The 20104-nt window shown below is 43.1% G+C and overlaps 2 protein-coding genes across 10 annotated transcripts in view; both read left to right on the forward strand.

Moving 5' to 3' along the window:
• Positions 1–4605, forward strand: part of MATR3 (matrin 3) — a 28018-nt gene extending 23413 nt beyond the window's left edge. For all 7 annotated transcript variants that reach the window (XM_072872575.1, XM_072872573.1, XM_072872577.1 and 4 more), the window contains 3 exons: positions 814–1207; positions 1804–1925; positions 3538–4605. In XM_072872575.1, coding sequence (XP_072728676.1) covers positions 814–1207; positions 1804–1925; positions 3538–3588 — 567 coding nt within the window. In that variant the 3' untranslated portion in view covers positions 3589–4605. The remainder of the gene's footprint in view (positions 1–813; positions 1208–1803; positions 1926–3537) is intronic.
• A 3738-nt stretch (positions 4606–8343) lies between these two features.
• PAIP2 (poly(A) binding protein interacting protein 2) lies at positions 8344–17977 on the forward strand. 3 transcript variants are annotated; one of them, XM_072872579.1, is made up of 4 exons: positions 8344–8497; positions 12852–13017; positions 15410–15589; positions 16887–17977. In XM_072872579.1, exons 2-4 carry the CDS (start codon positions 12880–12882, stop codon positions 16950–16952), a joined length of 384 nt encoding a protein of 127 aa, XP_072728680.1. In that variant the 5' UTR covers positions 8344–8497; positions 12852–12879; the 3' UTR covers positions 16953–17977. The 3 variants fall into 3 exon arrangements, with proteins under 3 accessions (XP_072728680.1, XP_072728681.1, XP_072728682.1); XM_072872580.1 differs by having other exon boundaries at positions 8348–8497; positions 12858–13017; XM_072872581.1 differs by lacking the exon at positions 8344–8497 and adding an exon at positions 8862–8965.
• The last annotated feature ends 2127 nt before the right edge of the window (positions 17978–20104 follow it).

The raw sequence follows: 20104 nt of genomic DNA on the forward strand, positions 1-20104 counted from the left end.
TGTGGGTATCCATTACGATAAACTGCCTTAAAACCCAAACTTGCTTCCTTGAAGACCTACATTTTTAGAGCACAGATGTAAAGCTAATGCTGAGTACTACTCATGATTGCTGTCAAGCATGTGGAATACTGATGTCTCCATATCAGCAGGAATGTTTAAAAATATATATATATATATCAGAATTCAGATTCACTGTCTTTTAATGAAGCTGGATTTTAAGAGACCTCCACAGTTTTGGTGGTTGGTGTTTTTTGGGTTGTTTCTCGTTTCTTTTTTTTCTTGTGGAAGCTCCAAGCTTTCCACTGAAACAGAGCTCTCAATTTTTTTAAATGAACTTTCATACTATTAGTGGGCATAGAAGTGTTCTGGTAAGGTTTTACCTTTTATGCAAGCATGAATTGGAGGATCTTGTGGGATTGTCTCAAATAGAAATGAAAATTGTGTATTCCAAAATGACTTCCACTTAAAATTAAAATACTTGTTAGAAGGACTTTCAAAGTAAGAATAGATCAAAAAGATAGTGAAATTCTCAAGTTGAAGATCACATGTTGATATGATAAAACAGCGGACCCTCACGATGCAAAAAAAAAAAAACTTACTCTGAAATTCTGGGACAGTAGAGTACATTTAAAAAGAGCTTGTTACACTTCTGCATGCTTGAGTAACATTTTGAATGAGTGAGGTAGGTCTTGAAGGAAGAATTTGAGCATTTTTCCAGGGAATTTGGAGAAGATATTTCTCTTCTGAAACTTAAGACAGTTTGAGGGAAACATTTAAGAATAAGCTGACATAAGGAAAACATTTTCTCAACAGCGATACGTGGGTGGCTTTCCGCGGAGCATGGAAGGTTTTGTCACTCTAGATGAGGTTGGTGATGAAGAAGACTTGGATCATCAAAAACTCCGCAAGTCGGGTTTGGCAGTAAAATCTGCTGGGAAAAATGATGATAGTTTGGCAGAAATCAAGGTAGACAAGATTGAGGAGCCAGAGCAGGAAAATGAAACGTTAGAAAATGGAACCAAAACCGAAGATAATTTGAAGGCTGAAACTGTTGAAGCTTCTGATACCCCAACAGCACAGGATACTGAGAAAAACGCCCATGAAAATACAGACACCCAGGATGAACAGGAAACAAAGAATGTCCAAGAGAAATCTCTTGTTCCAGATGAATTTAGGATTGGGCCATACCAGCCAAACATTCCTGTTGGTAAGATTGTTTCCGTTTCTTTTCAAATATGTCTCTGTGCATTGCAGTAGCATTTCTCATTTCATTTGCCTTTTATTTCTGGCAACACATTGCCTCTGAGCCTTTCATTTTAGGGCTTCCCACTCTTCTCCCCTTCTTCACTCCTCCCCTAACCCTAGTATTTTCTTTTTTTCCTTTATTTTCATACAGATCTCCATAACACTTTCCTTAGGCAGAAATTAGACTGGAAGAGGTATATTTTAGCAACACAAATTCAACTAATAGCACAAATCACAACAGTGGTAATAGTTTAGATTCATACTAAATACTCAGAACTCAAACTGATCACAGAACGTTGTTAGTTCTTTTGAAGGAACCAATAAAATGGACCCTTAATCTGAAAAGTTGATTTTAAATTTAAAAAAAAAAAGCCTGTACATATTTAGTTATTACTAGGCCCCGGCTTGACTAAACTAAAACAAGGACTTTTAAAGATAAAGCAGCTTTTAATGTAAAGTGAATTATGGTTTTAAGATTCAGCTGAAATGACATATGACATTAAAAGAAATGCTGTAGAGTAGATCTCTTAGTTTATTTTGTGGTGTTTACTTCTCTAGGTGTGAATTATGTGGTACCCAAAACAGGGTTTTATTGCAAATTGTGTTCCCTGTTCTACACAAATGAAGATGTTGCAAAAAAGACCCATTGCAGCAGCCTTCCTCATTATCAAAAGTTGAAGGTAAGGCAAAAACTTGTTCATTTTAAATGGCGTGATTCTTTCCTGGGGAATAGATCTGAACGAGACTGGACTGAGGGAAAAAAAAAAAGGCTTTCAGGCAGTGGAAATTGGCTTACTCTATAACTTCTAACTCAAGCTAGACCTCTCCAAAACGTCATCTTTTGAAAATAATACACAGGATAGACATTTTAAAGATGGGTTCCAGCATTTTTTTTTGTAAATTTGGATTAAAGAGGGCGTTCTCATTGGAGTAAAGGCCAGGCTTAGAAGTAGTGGTGCAGAGTAAATACAGGTGACTCAGATCCTTTCCAGTTGTCCCTTTGAGAGTATTTTTAACCAGTGAACAGAGCTCAAGCTGAAGTTTTTATATATCTTTAAAAAATTTCATATTTGCAACTTCTGATTTTGTGAGCATGTTTTACAATTTCTAATTGGATTAGGTATCACATGATTGCATGGTGCGAATGAGAGTGCTGCTGCTGTATCTTTGTGTACTGTGAGCTGCTTTTAAATATCACCTCTGAGAAAGGGAAATCCTAAATGAAATTCTAATAATAATGCAGTGTTCACATAGATTGATTTCATACCAGTTGATTATTGAGCTGAAAACAAACCCTGGGGGGTCCATAGAAAAGAAGGTGGCATGTCAGACTTAAAGCATTTGCTTTCTCCCTTGCAATAATAGGGAACCCTAAATAAACATAGGGCCCTGGAAGGCAGATGGCACAAACAAATGTCACAAAGCAAACAACATTATCAAGGAGTAGATCAGAATTCAGTTACCATGCAGAATCTTGTAGTAAGAAAAACCCACCTCATCCATCACCATAGCTTTTTTTTATTTTTTTTCCATTGAGGTAACGGATTATGGGACTTTAAAGACTTGACGTAAAAGGGGAAGTGGGGGAAATAATCCCAATTTATTAACTTTATCATGTACTTAAATGCAACATGATTAGATTTGCTTTTTCCATGGCACAGATGACTAGCAAGCTGCTCTTGAATGACTTTGGTGTGGTTTTAGAATCGGGGAAGGAAGGGCGGGAAATGCAGCTTTTGTTTCACAATGGCAAGGCACTTCTCTAGCTGGGAGTCTCGTTCACTTTGAGAGCAGCAAGAGTAAATAAATAGATGAATTGATATTGCTACCAAATGTCATGAAGTGATAACAGATTTCCTCAAACTTCCAAAATAACCATTCTCTAGGGAGGGGGAGATGTTTTGTCCCTAGCCTTATAGATGGCAAATTCTGACCAGGTAAGTGGCACAACCACTGTCACAAGTCCGTGACAAAATGGACAGTAATTATCTTGGCTTGCCAGCCTGTTGGGAAGGCATTAATGGCAGGGCCAGGTAAATGCTTGCAGAGGCTGCCATTTGGCATTTACTGGTGGTGAGCTGTATATTTGGTGACATAATGATAATGTCGTGCTTCAGAGGAGCTCCACTTCAGTATATGGAGAAGTGCCAGTCTTGTCTTGTTAGTTATGACCTTTGCAGTTAATATTCACAGATTTTACAACTTGAAAATTTGATTTATGTTTCTGTTATTGATGTTGTGACTGAGAAGCTCTTCAAATGTATCCAAAATATGGTTGCTTTCTTTTAACAGAAAATTCTGGATAAAATGGCAGAAGACCACAGGCAAAAGAAGGAAGCTTAAAAGGAAGAAGGATGTAAGGAAAACAGTGGCTTTGTTTTTAATGTTAATCTTTTTTTAAAAGCAGTACCAAGTAGTAGATGGAAATAATGTATTCTTTTTTGTTTTAGTGAAATACCGTAGGCATTATAGGTCTGTTCATGTGTTAAATGTTGTAGCAAAAAGCATATGCAGTTAAGTTAATGACAAAAATTTGTTCTTAATGTGAGAATGGCAACAAGTTTTCATTTTGACACTTCAAGTTATTAAAGAAAAAAATCTTGCACCCTTGTGGAAAGCTCATCTATGGGAAGAAAACGTCATTTAAGTGAAATTTACTACTTTCAAGCTTCAGAAATTGTCTTTCAATTCCATTCTCAATAAAAAATAAAAAGTAACACTGTATTTTTATTTTATCTAGAACATTCCATATTTCAGTCTGAGCCTAGCAGATATTTAATTTGGAGCGCAAGGCTGTCATTGCATTTCACTTTTGAAAAGTCTTGAAATGTAAGTTGCGTTTTTAAATGTTGAATTACAGTTTCTTTTAATGTCACTGCTGTTATATAGCAAATAGGAAAATTAGTGATTAGTCAGCTTTACAACTTTGTGATTTTTTTTTTCCCTAAGCTCTTGATAGACTTTCCTATTCAGCTATTATGTGTATTTTTAGTGGAAAGTAAATGCCCATTCTCCTCTGACCAGTATTATTTCCTTGAGCTCTTCCTGCTTTTACTTGAATCTTGTAGCTGTCGTACATCTCTAATATATTCAAAAGCAGCATTTGAGTCCTGAAATGTAAAAAGGTATCTTTCTATTCTTCACATGTAATTTTTTCATACCTGCGTTTTAAAACCATTTTGTTAAAATCTGGTTTCGTCAAGAATCTTTAGAACTGTGCTCTTAATGTACCTACACATGTGATATGTGAACAGGAATTTGCATGTGTAACCTGTGTTTATCTGTAGTTTTTGTTATTTACTGCTTATTTGTGAATTCAGGTTACTAAAGTGATTTACCAATAAACAAAGCTAGGCAACAGTAATTTGTTATAGATGTTTGGCATGTTAACCAATGTGTCTACTGAACTCTTTACTCCTGTGTTCATGATACCACACTGAAACTCTAGTGCTGTTTAAAATTTGCATGTTTTAACACCTATGATTTAGCAGCTTACTGCATAACTTTTCTTCCTCTTTCCTAAAACCTCTTTTGTTTCCAAACAAATTAAAATATCACTTGTTAAAACACTTGGTAGGTATATTTGGCTGACAGTTTTATTTCTTGAGTTTTATGGTATTTTCATCAAAGCTGAAGTTCAAGCCACATCATGTTTGTGTGACTAGAGACAATTCTTTCAACCTGAGCCTCTTGGCCAATAGGGAGGCTTCAGTGCTTAGAAAAGTTTTCGAATGTAGGAGGCTGTGAATCTTGAGGAAGTTAATTTACTTAAGCAAATACATCTAGCAGACACAAGATACGTGTGTTTTGTGGAAGTCTTGATAACTTGTTTTTCCAGTTGTAACTTTCTGCTGTTGCATCCTCACAAAAAGGGGAGGTGTGCAATCCCTTTTGTGCAAGAATTAAGTGTAACTTCAAACATCTGCTGCTGTGATGGTAGCAGTTTCTCTGGGGACTCTGTGTAGAGTGGTGAAAAGCTAATCAACTAATAGCACAGATTTTATTTAAATAGCATATCCAAATTACAAAAACCTTATGCAGTGACTCATTCTTGGACTTTTCAAAGATAAGTTACTGCTTTGTACATGGGACTCGTGTGCAAAGTTTTGTTTGTGTTTGTATGAAATCAATTAAATGTAATGCAGTGTTTTAGTCTTAAAACTACTCTGCAGAAAGGAAGTGGAAGCAACAGCAGCCCTGCAGTCAGTTCTATTTTGATTAAGTCACAAGGATGTACTTGGACTCCCACTTGCTTATGAGGACATTTGTCATTCATCTGTCTCCAAGAGGCTGCTGAGTTCATCAGCCAAGCAGAGGACCTGACTTCAAAGCAGTCAGTCAGTGTTTGGCAGTCATCCCCCTTCTCTCTAAAGATGGTAGATAAGAATTTATTTTGAAGGTCTCCATCTCCCCCAAGCATTTTAAGTTTCCTTACAACATGCAATTAAGATTAATGTATTGAAATACTACAGCTCTGTATGTTTTATTTTTAAAGTAGCCTTTCCTTAGCTGTTGCCTGCATCTTAAATAGCTGTGCAGTTTGGTGATTGCACCTAGTGTCCTCAGCCTGTCATGAATGCTAACTTGTGTAACTGCTGGGGATTAAACTGTAGGAGGATGTTACATCTTGTTTAGTGTCTAAACATAAATAAATCCCAGGAGTAGAGTAGTCGCAGTGTAGTCCAAATTCAGAGTCAAAAATCCCTTGCTCCCATCAACTCAGTTTCTGGTATTGGTGGATGTTAGATGCCTAACGCATGTACTTTCAAAACCCTCATAAGCTGTATGTAAGTCTTCACACCTGTACATGTGCAACATCATGCTTTTATACATCAGAAAATAAGTCAAACCTCATCTGCTTCTGCAAAATGTCTTCTGTTTACATGCAAAGGACAGGGAGAGAATATGTGCCTTGCCTTCTTTTCATCAGAAATTAGTGTATCAGAATAACTTGATCTTGAGGACAGATGCCAGGAATACACTTTGGGAGGCTGATATGTGCTCTTGCCATGTGCTGCTTACTCTTTGGAAATAATTGTATCTGCACTGCTCTGTGATTTAGATGCCAGCATTCATATGTGAATTTCAACTCAGAAGAGTAACCCTAGAGGCTGTTGCCCCTTTGCTGTGTGTGTAGGTCATAGCACCTCTGCTGTTCAGCAGAGGTGCAATGAGGCCCTGGGCTTTCTGAGCACTGTGGGAAGTAAGTAGAAAAAGAAGCCTCTATTATCGATGGGAAAGCCATGTGTCATGCTGGATTTATTAAAATAGAGTTGGAAATAGTTGTGGAAATAATAGTAGTAAGACCAGAGTAGTTTTGGGGTTTTTTTTTTAAGGTTGATCCTTGCGGGGGTATTTTAAGATTATACTTTGCTAGAAGGTAAGCATTGAGAGGCCATTGAGAAAGCTCTTAGGCCCTGGAAACAAGTTAGTAATGGTGACCAATAAAATCAGTATAAACAGCTTCCTCAAGGGAGAATCAGTCCCCAGAAAATGTGAGAAAACTCAGATTTGCTGTAGAGTTGGTTATCCCTTACTGAAATTTAGGAGGAAGGAAGTAAAGGGCTGAGCCGAGAAATGTTAATGAAATCGTTATCCTCAGATAGCCCCTTTCCTGCTTACAAGGCAGCCTACGCAAGTGTTTTGATAGCACAGGAGACTTTCCAGCCTAACAGGTGGTGTAATGGGAAGACGTAAGCTGAGCGAGTTCGTCTGTACATTGCTAGCTCACTAACTGTTCTTGAGTCTGAAACATTCTGCTTGCACTGGGTAACTCTTTAACCACTAATGGATTTTAGGGTTATCGAACGGTTCTTATTTCTGTGCAACTTAGTCCTCACTAACACACACTGTTGGGCTTTGCAGTTGCACACAGAAACGTTTTTCTGCCATACGTTTCCCAACTTGCTGTGGGGGCAGATTTCCTGCTTTTTGTAGTGGTTAGCTTACATGTCCATCATACTGAGGTGGGTGTTGAGTGGAGGTGGTCTTGTGGCACTGCGTTTTGACAGCAGATCAACTCAGATTGTGTTCATCAGTGGCTTGGATGGAACCAAGGGTCTTTAACTCTGTTGGTGTCTAGTTTCTTTGCTTTTTAAGAGGTTGTGACGATCAGAGGACTGGACAAGGCTGTACCTAGGCAGAGTATTTGGGAGGATGGGTAAAACACAGTGAGGAGCACAGCATGGCTCTGATCATTGCTAAAACCTCTGTGCAGTAGTGTCTGAAGGAGAGAGTAATTTCCACCTTACCTTTAAGGAGAAGGGGGAGGGTAGGAGAATCGAAGGAGAGAATAAAAATTGCTTTTTCACTACTTTTTGTAAATAGGGTTGAATTCTCAACACTTAATGAACGCCCTTTTCTGGGACCTACCTTATCTCCTAGTTCCTAATACAGAGCCTTAAAAAATGCAGGAGTCTAGCGTGGAAACGTTTATTTTGTAAACAGGTGTGGTTTTCATGAAGTATCACATTTCTTCCCCCGCCCCCGAAGCCCGGCTGGAACAGGTTCGCGAGCCCTCGAAGCACGGCAGGGCAGATTTTTCTCGCGTGGTAACGCTCCCCGAGGCCTTTTCCCTCCCTGCGCTGCCCGCTGGCGTGCCCGGAGGGGGCGAGGCTGCCGCAGCTCGGGGCTGCACACGGGGTGCGGTGCTCTTCCCGCACTAGTGCCGCTGCAAGCGGGGCAGGTTGGCCCTGGACGCGGGAGGGTGTGTGAGGACTACGTCGTTATTAGCAGGACTGGCCCTCGGGCCTCCCCTGGCCGGAGCCGCGGCCCCCCGGCGGGCGCCGTGCTGCCTCCCTCCCAGCCGGCGCCACAAGATGGAGGCCTGCCGTGTCCCGGCGGGACTACGTTTCCCGGCGTACCCCGCGCCGCCACCACGGCGCGAAATGGCAGCCAGGCCGCCAGGCGGAACTACAGCTCCCGGCATGCTGCGCGGCCCCGCCCCGCCCGAGGGCTGGGGCGGTGGATAGACTGCGCGTCCCGGCATGCAGCGCGCCGCCTCCCCGCCAGGCTGACGGCCGGGCGCGCCGCACCGCACCGCCTCTGCCGCCGCTGCTTCCGGGGGAGAAGGGGGCGGTGTCTATGAGGTCACGCAGGTAGCGGAAGTGATTTCACGTCCGGCGGCCTGCGGCGCTGGGAGGGGAGTGGGGCGGCGGGCGCGGAGCGCAGCCGGGAGCGAGCGGGGGACGAGGCGGCGGCGGAGCAGTTCGGAGCCGGCGTGCGCACCCGCGGCCCTTCCCTCTGCGTGCAGGTGAGGCGGCGCGGGTGGGGGCGCGCAGCTCCGGGCCGCCGCGGGGGGTAGGGGGAGCCGCCCCCTCCCTTGAGGCGGCGCCGGGAGGCGGCCCCCCCCCCCCCCGCGGCGGCGGGGCCTGCGCGGCGGGGCCGCCCTGTGGCGCCGTCTTTATTGTCTCCAGCTCCATCCGGGTCCTGGGGGGGGGGGGGGGGCGCTCCGGTGGCGCGGGGCCTGACGGGACGGAACCCCCGCCGCGGGGGCGGCCCTTGTGGGCGAACAAAGCGGGCGGGCGCGGGGGGCGGCCCTGGCTCCCAGCCGCCGAGGCGCAGTACCACGAAGGCCGCGCCGGCCCGTTGGGCTCCGGAGGCTGCGGGTCTGGCGGGGTGTGGGGGGGGGCAGGCACTGGAGCTGCCCGCGCCGGGGGCTGGGGATCTGCGATTCCAGGGTGTTGATCGCCAAGGCGAGCACGCGGACGCCCCGGGAAGGGTAGGGCCCGCCCCGCCTCCGTAACCGAGATGGTATCAGCGGAGAGCGAGCGGCCGGGCTGAGCTTACCCGCGCGGCCCGGCAGGTTCGCCCGGTTCCCGCTGAAGCGAAGCGGCTCCGCGGGCGTCGGCGCTCGCTGTTGCTGAAAACATCAGCACTGAGAAGGGTGTCTCGGGGAGCAAACCCTACTCTCTCCAAGAGGTTTCGTTAGCCGACGTGCCTGCCCGGCTCCCGGCGGAGCTGCTCGTCTCTGCGAGGGCTCTGCTCTTCATAGCCAACTTTGTTTTTAAGTCTCGGTGCTGGCATGCTGTGTAAATGAGTCGGCTGTTTTCAAGTAAACTCCAGTGCAACGCTTTGAAGTGTTTTATCAGATAGCATTGGCATCCCTCATGAATTTGATTAAGAAATCTATTTATTATACAGAGCATAATCAGTTTACTTGATAACTGCCACTTGCTAATCTAATTAAATAACTAGAAACTTGGCCGGCACTCCTGACTCACAAGAGTAATCGCTAGTTAATAAAAAAATAACACCATTTTCTGCAGAAGTGCAAAGCACTCCATGCTGCACTGAAACAGCTTTGCTTAAACTTCAGCTTATGCTAAAATCCTAACGTGCTGCTTGCTGTTCTGTGTTACGTTTGGATGCTTGAAGCAAGTATCTTAATTTTTTTCCTTTTTGTTTTTTCTTTTTTTTTAATCAAGGGTAAGGACCTGGGTTTTGCTATGTGGAATTAGGCCCGTTAACCTTAACTTCTGAAGTAGGTGGTAGATAATCTTTCATGATTGGGGTTTAAATGCAAAATCTTCAATCACAAAGCTTTGAATTTTAATGATGGTTGGTCTAGGGCCCTTTGTTGCTTTAAACACAGCAAAAATCAGAGAAACAGGTAAATTAATGGACCTTAATGATGTTCTGGAGTAACAAGTTCCACACTTCATACAGAAAACACTTTGAGTCAACTGGAAGTCCTGTTGTTGCAGAATTTTTAATTTCTGACTTCGTTCCTAAGATAAAAATCCTATTTTCTTCTGTCTTTCCATGTAAATTTACACTATTCTTCCTGTATCGCCCCCACCCCCTGGATCTCTAATCATATCACTATGGCAGAATTCTCCATATTTTCTGTTCCTTAGCTCTCCTAATGTTCTATTTCCTGTTCTAGTGTAAGGAGCTTTGAGATTCTCTGCTTTCTACCTACTCCCAGATGGAAAATGTATTTTTTTTATTGACAATGGTAGTGTAGCCGGTCACTGTGGCTTGTTTTCTGCAGCAGCCTTCTTAGATTGTGACTTTTTGCAAGACTAAAGTGGCATTTGGCTCTCCTCCTCAGAATTGCCTGTACCTCATGACTAAAAAGCCTGTATCTAATACTGGTGAAACGAGACTAATCTTGTCCTTGCAGATGAGCACGTAGAGCCAACTGGTTTGTACCTTGAAACAGTGAAATGGAAAGCTCCCTGTACAGTATATTTTATTACAAGTTGCAGAAAATCAAATTACAAGGAGTGCTTATTACAAGTGAAGAATTACAAGTGAGTAAGGGACTGGCCTGGGGCTTCCCAACTGTTCATGCAGGATAAGTGTGTGTTGACATGTTTTCCTGTGGGAAAACATTAGCAGACTTCGGGCTTCGTCAGATAAACGTCAGATATTCAGGTTGAGCCTCTTATCTTTCTTGAAGATAATAATCCACATCGTCCTTGGGCACTAATGGAAAAAGTTGTTTCAGTCCAAATGTGAAACACTGAACTTTTTAAAAATTATTTTTACCTTTATGGACTTGTCTGGGTGCAGTCGACTTTGTACAGAAGTTGCCTGGAATTTGGCCAGAGTACCTTACACTGCTAATACAGTTATTCACCTGTAGTCTAAGTTGTTGGTGTGCAGAAAGCCCAGTGGAATATTGATATCAAGATTCACTCCACAAAATAAAAGGTGAAAACACTTGCCAGTAACAAAACAAAAAAAAAGAAAAAAAAAAAACCCAACCAAAAAAAACAGAAGAAGAAATTAGGCTTTTTAGTCTCTGAGGTCTTTTATTTCTTTTAGTCCATCCTGTTTGTTACCTTGTGAACAGCTGAAGTTGCTTAAAGCAATTTCAAGCTTGAACTAGAGTGTTAAATGCAATGTCTTTTTCTGTTTTATGTTAAATGCTGCCAGTAATCCTTTGCAAGTTTGTTTTGAAAGAACATGAAAAAGAACCTGTTTTCTCTTGCTAGAATAGCTGGGTTCTGGTCTCATTTGTTGTACTTCCTAGGGAGCTAAAGTGACTTCCGTACTGGGGTTTGCCTTTGATTTAAAAACCTTGCACAGAGCAAACCAGGCAAGTTCCTTTTTCTTTGTGCTTTTCTTAATTGATCATTTAGATATGACAAGCCTTTGACGTGGTATTATCAAGAATACATTTTGAACCAAAACTTGCATTAATTCCATTGATAATAGGACCAGCTGAAATATAAAGAGAAAATATGAGCTGCTACGTGGTAAGCCCTTGTACTCTAATAACAATGGAGGCTGTATTTTGATACCCTCTTCTCCAAATAAGCCATTTTTTGATGTGCAGACAATGAGCTAAAACGTTGATTTGAGAATAAAATAAAAATATTTTCACTCACTGCTGCATCGTTTCATTGCAAATTTTTAGTACTAGAAAAACATTGAAGTTTGATTTTTTTTTTTTGAGCTCATTGCCTCACATGCTTTGTATAGTTGTTTTAAAAAAAAAAAAGTTAATACTGCCAGTATTAGTATCTAAAAATACTCATCTTTTCTAGTATTGGTACCTGTACTTAAGCATGGTATAGGAAAAACAGCAGCATTGTCTTATTTACTTTACAACACAAATGAGATTTTCAATTAGAACCTAGGCTGTGAGCAGACTTGGGTCTCTGAACTTAGAGTTACAAGCTTTGGACAGGCTTATGAACCTGATGGAAAGGCTGCAGTACCATTCTTATGACAAGGATTCACACCAAATTTAGGTTTTGTCCTGCTTTTGATTGTGGTTAGGTTCAACAAAACATGCTTGCCAACTGTTCCTTCATTCCTTGAGTTCAGAATGTTGCGGTATCACATATTGTGGACACGCAGAAATCTTGAGCGCTCTCCAGGCATGACTCAATCCATATTAATTAAGTGGGATGAGAGGCAAGCATGTACTGTCTTCCAGTGCCTTACGATATTGTCTTTACCTGAAGCTTCCCAATCAGTGGGCTTTTGTTGATGAAGTAGCTGTAAGAACTGTTATGCTAACTTGTCTCTGTGAGGAATCACTGTGTAATGGTTTCTGTCTCACTTGCAAGATGTCCCAGTGGTGAAATGGCCATGAAAGTTGGTTCATGCGATCACGTAGAACATCCCGTAACTGAATTTGAGTAGGCTAAAAGTCACACTGAAGTTTCCCCTACCATGGGTATCCTTGGAAATTCCCCTGAGGTGTTGCCCACCGCCTCTGAAACAGTATGGACACTGGGCAGTTCATTTCCAGTGGAGTTTGTTGAACCTCAGGTGGGAACTTTAAAAGTATTTTGGAAAACAAATTTTCCTTTTGTTTCCTGAATATTGCCTTAAATACTTTCCTACTGGCAAGGACGCATGCTTTCTGTTTTTTTTCTGTCACTTTTCATTGGCCTTGGTGCTTGGCATTTGCTGATTTGGTGAGGTTTAATTTAGGAAATTAATTTGTTACTCAAATCTGCATACAATGGAAACAGCGTTTCTTATACTCTTTTACTTGTTGTGATTAGCAGAGCTCCTCTGCCACAGTCATGGTAAGGCTACCCGTAGCCTTCAAATATAGGTGCAGCCTTCCCTTGGGCTGGGCTTATGCAGAAGCAGGGTGATGAGCGAATCTGCACATCTTTAATTACTGCATTTCTTAGTTGCAGACTTCAAATCAAAGACACAGCCATGAAAGATCCAAGTCGCAGCAGTACTAGCCCAAGCATCATCAGTGAAGATGTGATTATAAACGGTCATTCTCATGAAGATGACAATCCCTTTGCGGAGTACATGTGGATGGAGAACGAAGAGGAATTTAACAGGCAGGCAAGTAATTTCCCTCTATAAATGTCTTGTGATGTGCTTTACCATTTTCTAGCAGAAGGGAGAGGTGCTGTGGCTTAGCAACCGGCATATAAGACTGGGAATCCTTTAGAGACGGAGTTTTTAGATAGGGTTGCTAGAATAATGGGGGGAGCAGACAGATCTCAGTTTCTCAGGCAATAAATGCCTATTTTCTGTAATCTTGGTGGAAAGTATGGGAAGTGTGGCATGTTCTAATGCATCTATTAATTCCCTACTTCTGTGAGAGGGAATAAAAAAAAATAGTTGACAGACTTTTTGTGGCACTTTGGAAGGGACAGATCTTGCTAGGCTGCTGAGCTGTGGAGGTTTTACACATGCAAACATGGCGGCTGTTGTAGTTCTGAACTGAATACATCCAGGTGCATACCTGCCTTGTCAACAGGGCTGTTGTTCCTAAGGGAGTTGGTGGACATAGCTGTTGGATGACAGTCCTGTTCGTTGCTTAATACTTAAGTGTCTTACAGCTGGCCTTCGCAATCACGTTGGAAGGAAGCCTTAACTTTGTCTTTCACCTTGCATCTGGACACAGTTTTCTCTCCTGTGGAGGCCTGGGAACAGCCTACGTCTTTCCACCGCCTCTTTCTTAATCAAAACTTGATCTTTGTACTTAAGTAGCTGCTTTCTCTGCACTCCAGCACAGTATGGCTGTGCTGAAGTCTGAGCTTCTGAAATAGAATATGTCTGCTGCTCTCTCTTTAGGGTGCCAGCAGGGCACAAAGCTAATCTGAAATTCAGGTTGCTTGCAAAATCTTAATTCTCTTGTGCATACTCCAGGATGGTCTCAGTGTCGTTTCCTGTTTGGTGGGTTTTTCCTCCTGGGGACTGTACTGTAATTAGCATAAGGGATATGTAGTTCTTGGGGAAGGAGCTGAGAGTTGTGCTGTGAATAAACTATTTTTCAGGGATGTGCTCCATTTTTGGAGAAGAGGAAAGATGGGAGCATGGGGGGAGAATGGTCTTATTCAGGCAGGCAAACACCATGTGGCGGCCTGGTGGCCTGCTGCTCTCTGTGGAAACCTGAACAAGTTAAACTTGGGCTGGAAAATACAAACAGGCAATATTAATTTCAAGACATTTGGAGAATTAAACGTTATCTCGTACTTCTGGAGCTGCCATTCGAGGCACCTGTAGGTGTACAACCGTATAACAAAAAACCTGGAGCCAGGCAACAATACTAGCTTGTGGCTGTGTGCCCATGGCTGCCTTTTACCCGCATGCAGGACAGAGACAGTGCCTCACAAGAAGGATTGATGGGAGACCGCTGTCCTTGCTGGAGTGCTTTACTGAGGAAATCGGTGTCAGTGTTTCGTGTGGGGTTTGAATTGTCTGGACAGTGGCTTAGAGCATGTGGTGATGAGTCCCTGTTCCCCAAAGCTGTGTGTCTTGAGCACCAAGTGATCTGGTGAGCGTGTGTGCCCCAAGCACAGGGGACCTAGATTTGACAGGAATCCTGAACTCTGGCGTTAACTTTTTTGATTTGGTATTTGTGGTATGTAACTGAATTTCCACTTTAGGACCAAGTATGTGTTTGATTTCATAGTGAAGGATAGATAGGAAAACTTGTTTGAGCTTCCATTGAGTGAACTTTTAAATCTGTCCTGAATAATTTTTCATCTCCCTTATGTCTGGCAAGTCATTCGCACCAGCTTCTATTTCCCCACTTTCCACTCCTAAGTACTGTGATGCAGGACATGGAAAATTTGTCAGGAGGAACTCCCTCCAAAGCTTGTTTACTGAACAACCAAGCAAAACTTTCCTTTAATCTTTGCAATGCATGTCAGTTCTGCATCAGTTCATTTGTCCTTCTTATAGTACAGCAGGTCAGCATTCTTAACAACTGCTAAGATCATGTGGAGTTCCTTAGGAGAACTACACTGGGTGAACACATAATCTACAGCCAAGGAGATGCTGCTTGTTCTAAGTGGCAGTGGTTATTTTTTTCCCAAGAATCTTGCAGGACACTTTCCTAGGGAGCACGCCTGGCTGCATGTGTTGTCCCTGGTTCCCTTCTCGTACTTGCATTGAGTTCAGTCCAGACTAGTTGGTACAACTGAAATTTTCACTTGAAACCAACATTTTTCATTCTCCTTGAGCTCGTAACAAGCTGCAAACGAAACACCTAGGGCTGGGAGGTTCTCTTGCCGTTGCCTTTTAACTGCAGCCCAAGTTCCTGGGACAAAGCACTTATATTAAAAAATCAAAGCCGATCGCTTTCCTGCAGCACAAGTGTGGTGTTCTGCTAGAAGTCCTATTGCATAGCTAGAAAGAAGGTCAGCTACGGGCACAAACGTTGGAATGAAGACACAAGCTCTCAATAAGTTTGTTGATGAAGCAGTTTCTTCTCATTGTATAGATTGAAGAGGAGTTGTGGGAAGAAGAATTTATTGAGCGCTGTTTCCAGGAGATGCTGGAAGAAGAGGAGGAACACGAATGGTTTATTCCAGCCCGTGATCTCCCACAAACAATGGATCAAATCCAGGACCAGTTCAATGACCTTGTTATCAGTGACAGCTCATCACTGGAGGATCTGGTGGTAAATTCAGTTTCTCATCGTATTTCTAAAGCTTGACATCTTTCTTTGCCCAAGGCTGATTTTTGTTGCTGATAATGGCAAGAGAAAATCCTTTACACATAGGCCAGAGACGCTTAAACCATGCCTGGTTATGGTGGAGGGGGAAATGTGGAACGGTTGGGTAAGGGATGTTTCCTCAAGTGACGTGACCTATTATTCAGTGGTTTTCTTCATAACCGCGTGGTGCCTTCCCTAGCCCATGGCATACATTCAAGTGGCTTTGGGTATGCATAGTATGTTATGAAAGAAAGGTAGTGAGCGAAGCACGCTGACCCTGTGAAGTGCCATTCGGTGACAGGACTGCAAGAGTTAAATTCAGCATCTGTCAACACTTACGTGTTGGGTAGGTACGAGCCATGTTCTCAGGTCTGGTTTGGATTCTGCGAACCATAGCAGATCTCTTTGTAGAAATCCTAAGGAAGAGGAAAGCAGCTAAACTATGATTATTTCCCTCTTCCTTGCTGTATGACTTCTGTCCAGAGCTTAACTAAAAGGAAAGAGCAGTGTGTACATACTTTCCCTGACAAAATACAGAGTTACTGCTACAGAGTACAAAACCCACACCATTGTGTCACACAACTGCTGCGAAATTCCGATGCAAACCCTTATTTTTCCAAGCTTAAGCAGCTGCAGGCAGCAGTTTTAGACTCAATTAAGAACACAAAAGCCTAATCCTCCATGCCTTTTATGATAAAGAGCTCATTTTGGAGATGCTGACTGCCCACCTATAACTGCAGGACATTGTAGAGCAGCAGCTTGCCAAGAGGGAGGACAGGGTAGTCACAGACATAGATATTTAAAAAATCAATACAATGCTCATATACATTAAATTCCCAGAAGTGGCTTAAGTTCCTGGAACAAGTCTCCTCTTGCTTAAATAAGCAGCATCTTAAAAACCTCATGGTGCGTTTTAACAGCTCATCTTCAGAAAAAGCTATTTCAGCATTAAGCGAAGTTGCTGTATTTGATGCAGCACAAGACCTGTGGTTTTCTTGTTTCTTATTCTCTGAGCCCTTATCTGACTGAAACGTCCAGGTGATGCTAAGGAAGGATGGATAATTCAGGTACAAGCACAGCGGAGTGGGCTTTTCTAGTGATTATAAAGACTTTTGGTATATGCAGAAACCCTATTATATGCCTGACTGTTACTCTGAATCTGTAAACTGTTCCTAATGCTGTCTGCCTAGAATTGTATTCAGCTTGAAAAAGTAAGATGCAAATAATGATTCAACTAGACTTCTGTTTTTCCCTTCCTCAGGTCAAGAGTAATCTGAATCCAAACGCAAAGGAGTTTGTTCCTGGGGTGAAGTACTTAAATATTTGAGTAGACTGGGCCCTCTCTTGGTGGATGTAGCACAATTTCCACACTGTGAAGCCAGTATTAGAAGATTTAATTGTAAAAGCTCTCTCTTCTTGTCACTGTGTTACACTTATGCATTGCCAAAGTTTTGTTAGTCTTGCATGCTCAATAAAAGTGCTGAGACTGTTATTAAGTAAATCTGTCAAAAGTTTAATGGAAACATAATTGGGCCCTGGCTCTCTGCAAAGGAGACAGTGAGGTAAGAAGCACCAGTCAAGTTGAGACAAAGTACCATGTTTGTAAAACTTTCTGCAGACTCTGTCTTTTTAAATAGGACTTGGAATTTGCTAGTGATGGTCTGTTTTTAACTAAAGATGTGTTAACTGGTGCTAGTTTGCACCTGATAATGCCTTAACTTAAAAATGAAAGCAAGGAGATCTGATTGTTACGCAAATTAGCTAACTTTCCTTTGAAATATCAGTATTGTTACTAATGTTAATTTTTCCCCTTAAAAAAACTTCATGCTCCTTTTAAGCAGCATGAGCTTTAACAGAAATTTTACAGACCTGTACAGAGTCGTAGATCTCAGCTACTGAACTAACATCCAAGCAATTGGAAGGAAGAAATTCCCTGTACTTTGCAGTATGTTATCATGTTAGAAACGTTTCACTTCCTAATTATGTTAAAGGAGATGTGAATTTCATCACAATTTCTTCCAAGAACCCAGATACGTACATAGCATTGCCTATGTAACTTTTAGCATACAACTTTATTATAGCTGGATTTAACCAAGAAAACCCTAGCATTAGTGATTTGAGTGGTGCTTTTCCCTTGCTTTGTTTAATCATCACTACACAATAGTCTACAGCACAACAACTTTTTTTTTTTTCTTTTAATAAAGCTAGAACAGTTTTGGCTTCTTAAACTTCATATTCGGGTAGGTTAAGCTGCCATACGTGTTCAGTGTGAATAGTGTTTAAGTTGAAAATATTGTAAAAAAATTATATTTTTTCAAAAATATTTAAAAAAATAAATAATAGTAGAACTCATGTGGTGGCTGTCTCATGAATATGCATCTCACATGGAAACTCATTTGGCAACATGCAGAGGAAAGGGCTGACGTTATGGGTACGGGGCCTGCAAGGCTGTTGGAACACAATAGCCTGAAATAATTCATCTGAGGTTGAACTCTGACTGCTCTTTTATTTCTTTCCTCCTGCTTTGTGCGCTTGCCTGGGCATATTTTCCTTCGTTCTCACCGCTGCTAATCCCAGTTCAGCTCCACTGCTGTTGGCAGCATGGGCAGTCCTAGTTAACAGCTGATGGCACTATATAAAGCCCGCTGCCTGGTGTGTGCTGTTGGAGGCTTTGGCACGGTGGCTGTTAGAGCTGGGGTGCTCTCAGTCCTTGGGTATGAATCTGGTCCACTCTTGCTTCACAACTTTGCCCAGCCTTGCTGTTAGTATTTTTTTTTTAAGCTCCAGTTAAACCAAATGGAAACACTTCAGAAATTACACAGTACTGCAGAACAGGAAGAGTGAGATGAAGCCTTCATGCAGGTGTTAGCCCACAGCATAACCACATTGCTGTGTTGGTCTTGCTCCAGGTGGAGGAACCCCTCTCAGAGGAATTCAGTCAGACCAAATAATTTTGCTCTGCAAAATGCTAATTGCAATTATCCCAGGCTCCTTACTGAGCATTACCTTCCCCCTTCCTAACCTGAAATCTGCTGGCATTCCTAGAAGCAGCAAAACTACTCTGGCATATCCACTGACTTGGAAGTAGTTTGGACTCGAGCACCAAAAGACACAAGGTCAGGAAATAACATGCTACCATGCCCCGGCTTATTTTTAGCTGGAGTGGGAGTTTCACCAGAGAACCCCTGCGTGGCTGGCAGCAGCTGTTTGTCGGTTAGCTTCCTCCTGGGGTTTCAGCCCCAGTGCGATTACTGGGTGATTGGCATTCAGGGTGATTGGCAACTGAATGCTGCTGCTAGGAGCCAGCTTGTTGTGAAACAGCCAGCCTTACTGTGGTTTGGTTTCTTTGCTGTGTTTTTTTCCCTGCCGTATCCCAGCCAACTATATAACATGGGGAAGTTTATTGAAGAGCTGAACTTCCCGATGGTCTCTGCTGGGATGGAGATGGCCTTCTCCATTGCAGCCCCTGCCCTGCTGTGCTTGGGGTTTGTGACTACAACAGAGTTGATGGCACACCAGTGTTTTGGCTGTTGCTGCACAGTGCTTGCACAGCATCGGGGCTTTCTCTTTCTCTTGCTCCAGCCCCAGCGAGCAGGCTGTGGGTGGGCAAGAAGCTGGGAGGGGACACAGCTGACCAAAAGGGTATTGCACACCGTTTAACGTCACGTTTGACAACAAAACTGGGACAGCAGAAGAGGGGGGGTTCTGCTGCTGCTCAGAGCCTGGCTGGGCATTGCTGTGCTTGTGGGAGATGGTGAGCGATTGCTTTTGCATCACTTGGGAGTTTTTGGTGGTTGTTTCTTTCCCCTCTTCACTTATTAAACTGTCTTTGTCTCGACCTGTGGGTTTTCTCACTTCTGCTCTTCCTGCTCGGGCTGGGGAGCGAGTGTGTGGCCATGTCACCATGCTAGTGCAGACAGCCAGTGACAGGGTCATGCAATGCTGGCTTCAACTTTGGCATTTTGGTGCTAAACTCAAGCCCAGAAATGGGCTTGACTGTCGTCAATGAGGCCATCGGCTGCCTTCTGTGCCTGCTGCTGGAAACCAACCAGCTGCACAAGGCAGCACTTCACCAGAGCGGCCGGGATGGAGCCGGCTGTCCAGTGCCCTCTGCGGCAGGACATGTTTGCCGAGTGGGTTGCACCGGGGTTCAGGCAGAAGCCCACCGAACATGCAGTTGCTAGGCCTGCACGAAATCTAGCGTGTCTCCATGTTGGGCAGCCCGGGAGGGAGTATGGAAAGCTGCTGGAGCCTTCGAAATGCAGAAGGGACGAGGGAGTGGTGCAGGACGCAGCAAAGACACTGCTAGGGCAAGTGGGCTTGAATTGTTTTTTTTAATGTATAATCTTAAAATAGGCATCCTAATGCTGGTCTGGATACTGTACCCTGCACAGAGCCCACTTCAGCTGCCAGGTAGCCCTGCTAAAGCCAAGGGCACAGCATGAGAATTCGTGGCCCCGGGTCGGACTTCGTGGCTCT

This window comes from Ciconia boyciana, chromosome 9, assembly GCF_034638445.1.
Source record: "Ciconia boyciana chromosome 9, ASM3463844v1, whole genome shotgun sequence".
NCBI lineage: Eukaryota > Metazoa > Chordata > Aves > Ciconiiformes > Ciconiidae > Ciconia > Ciconia boyciana.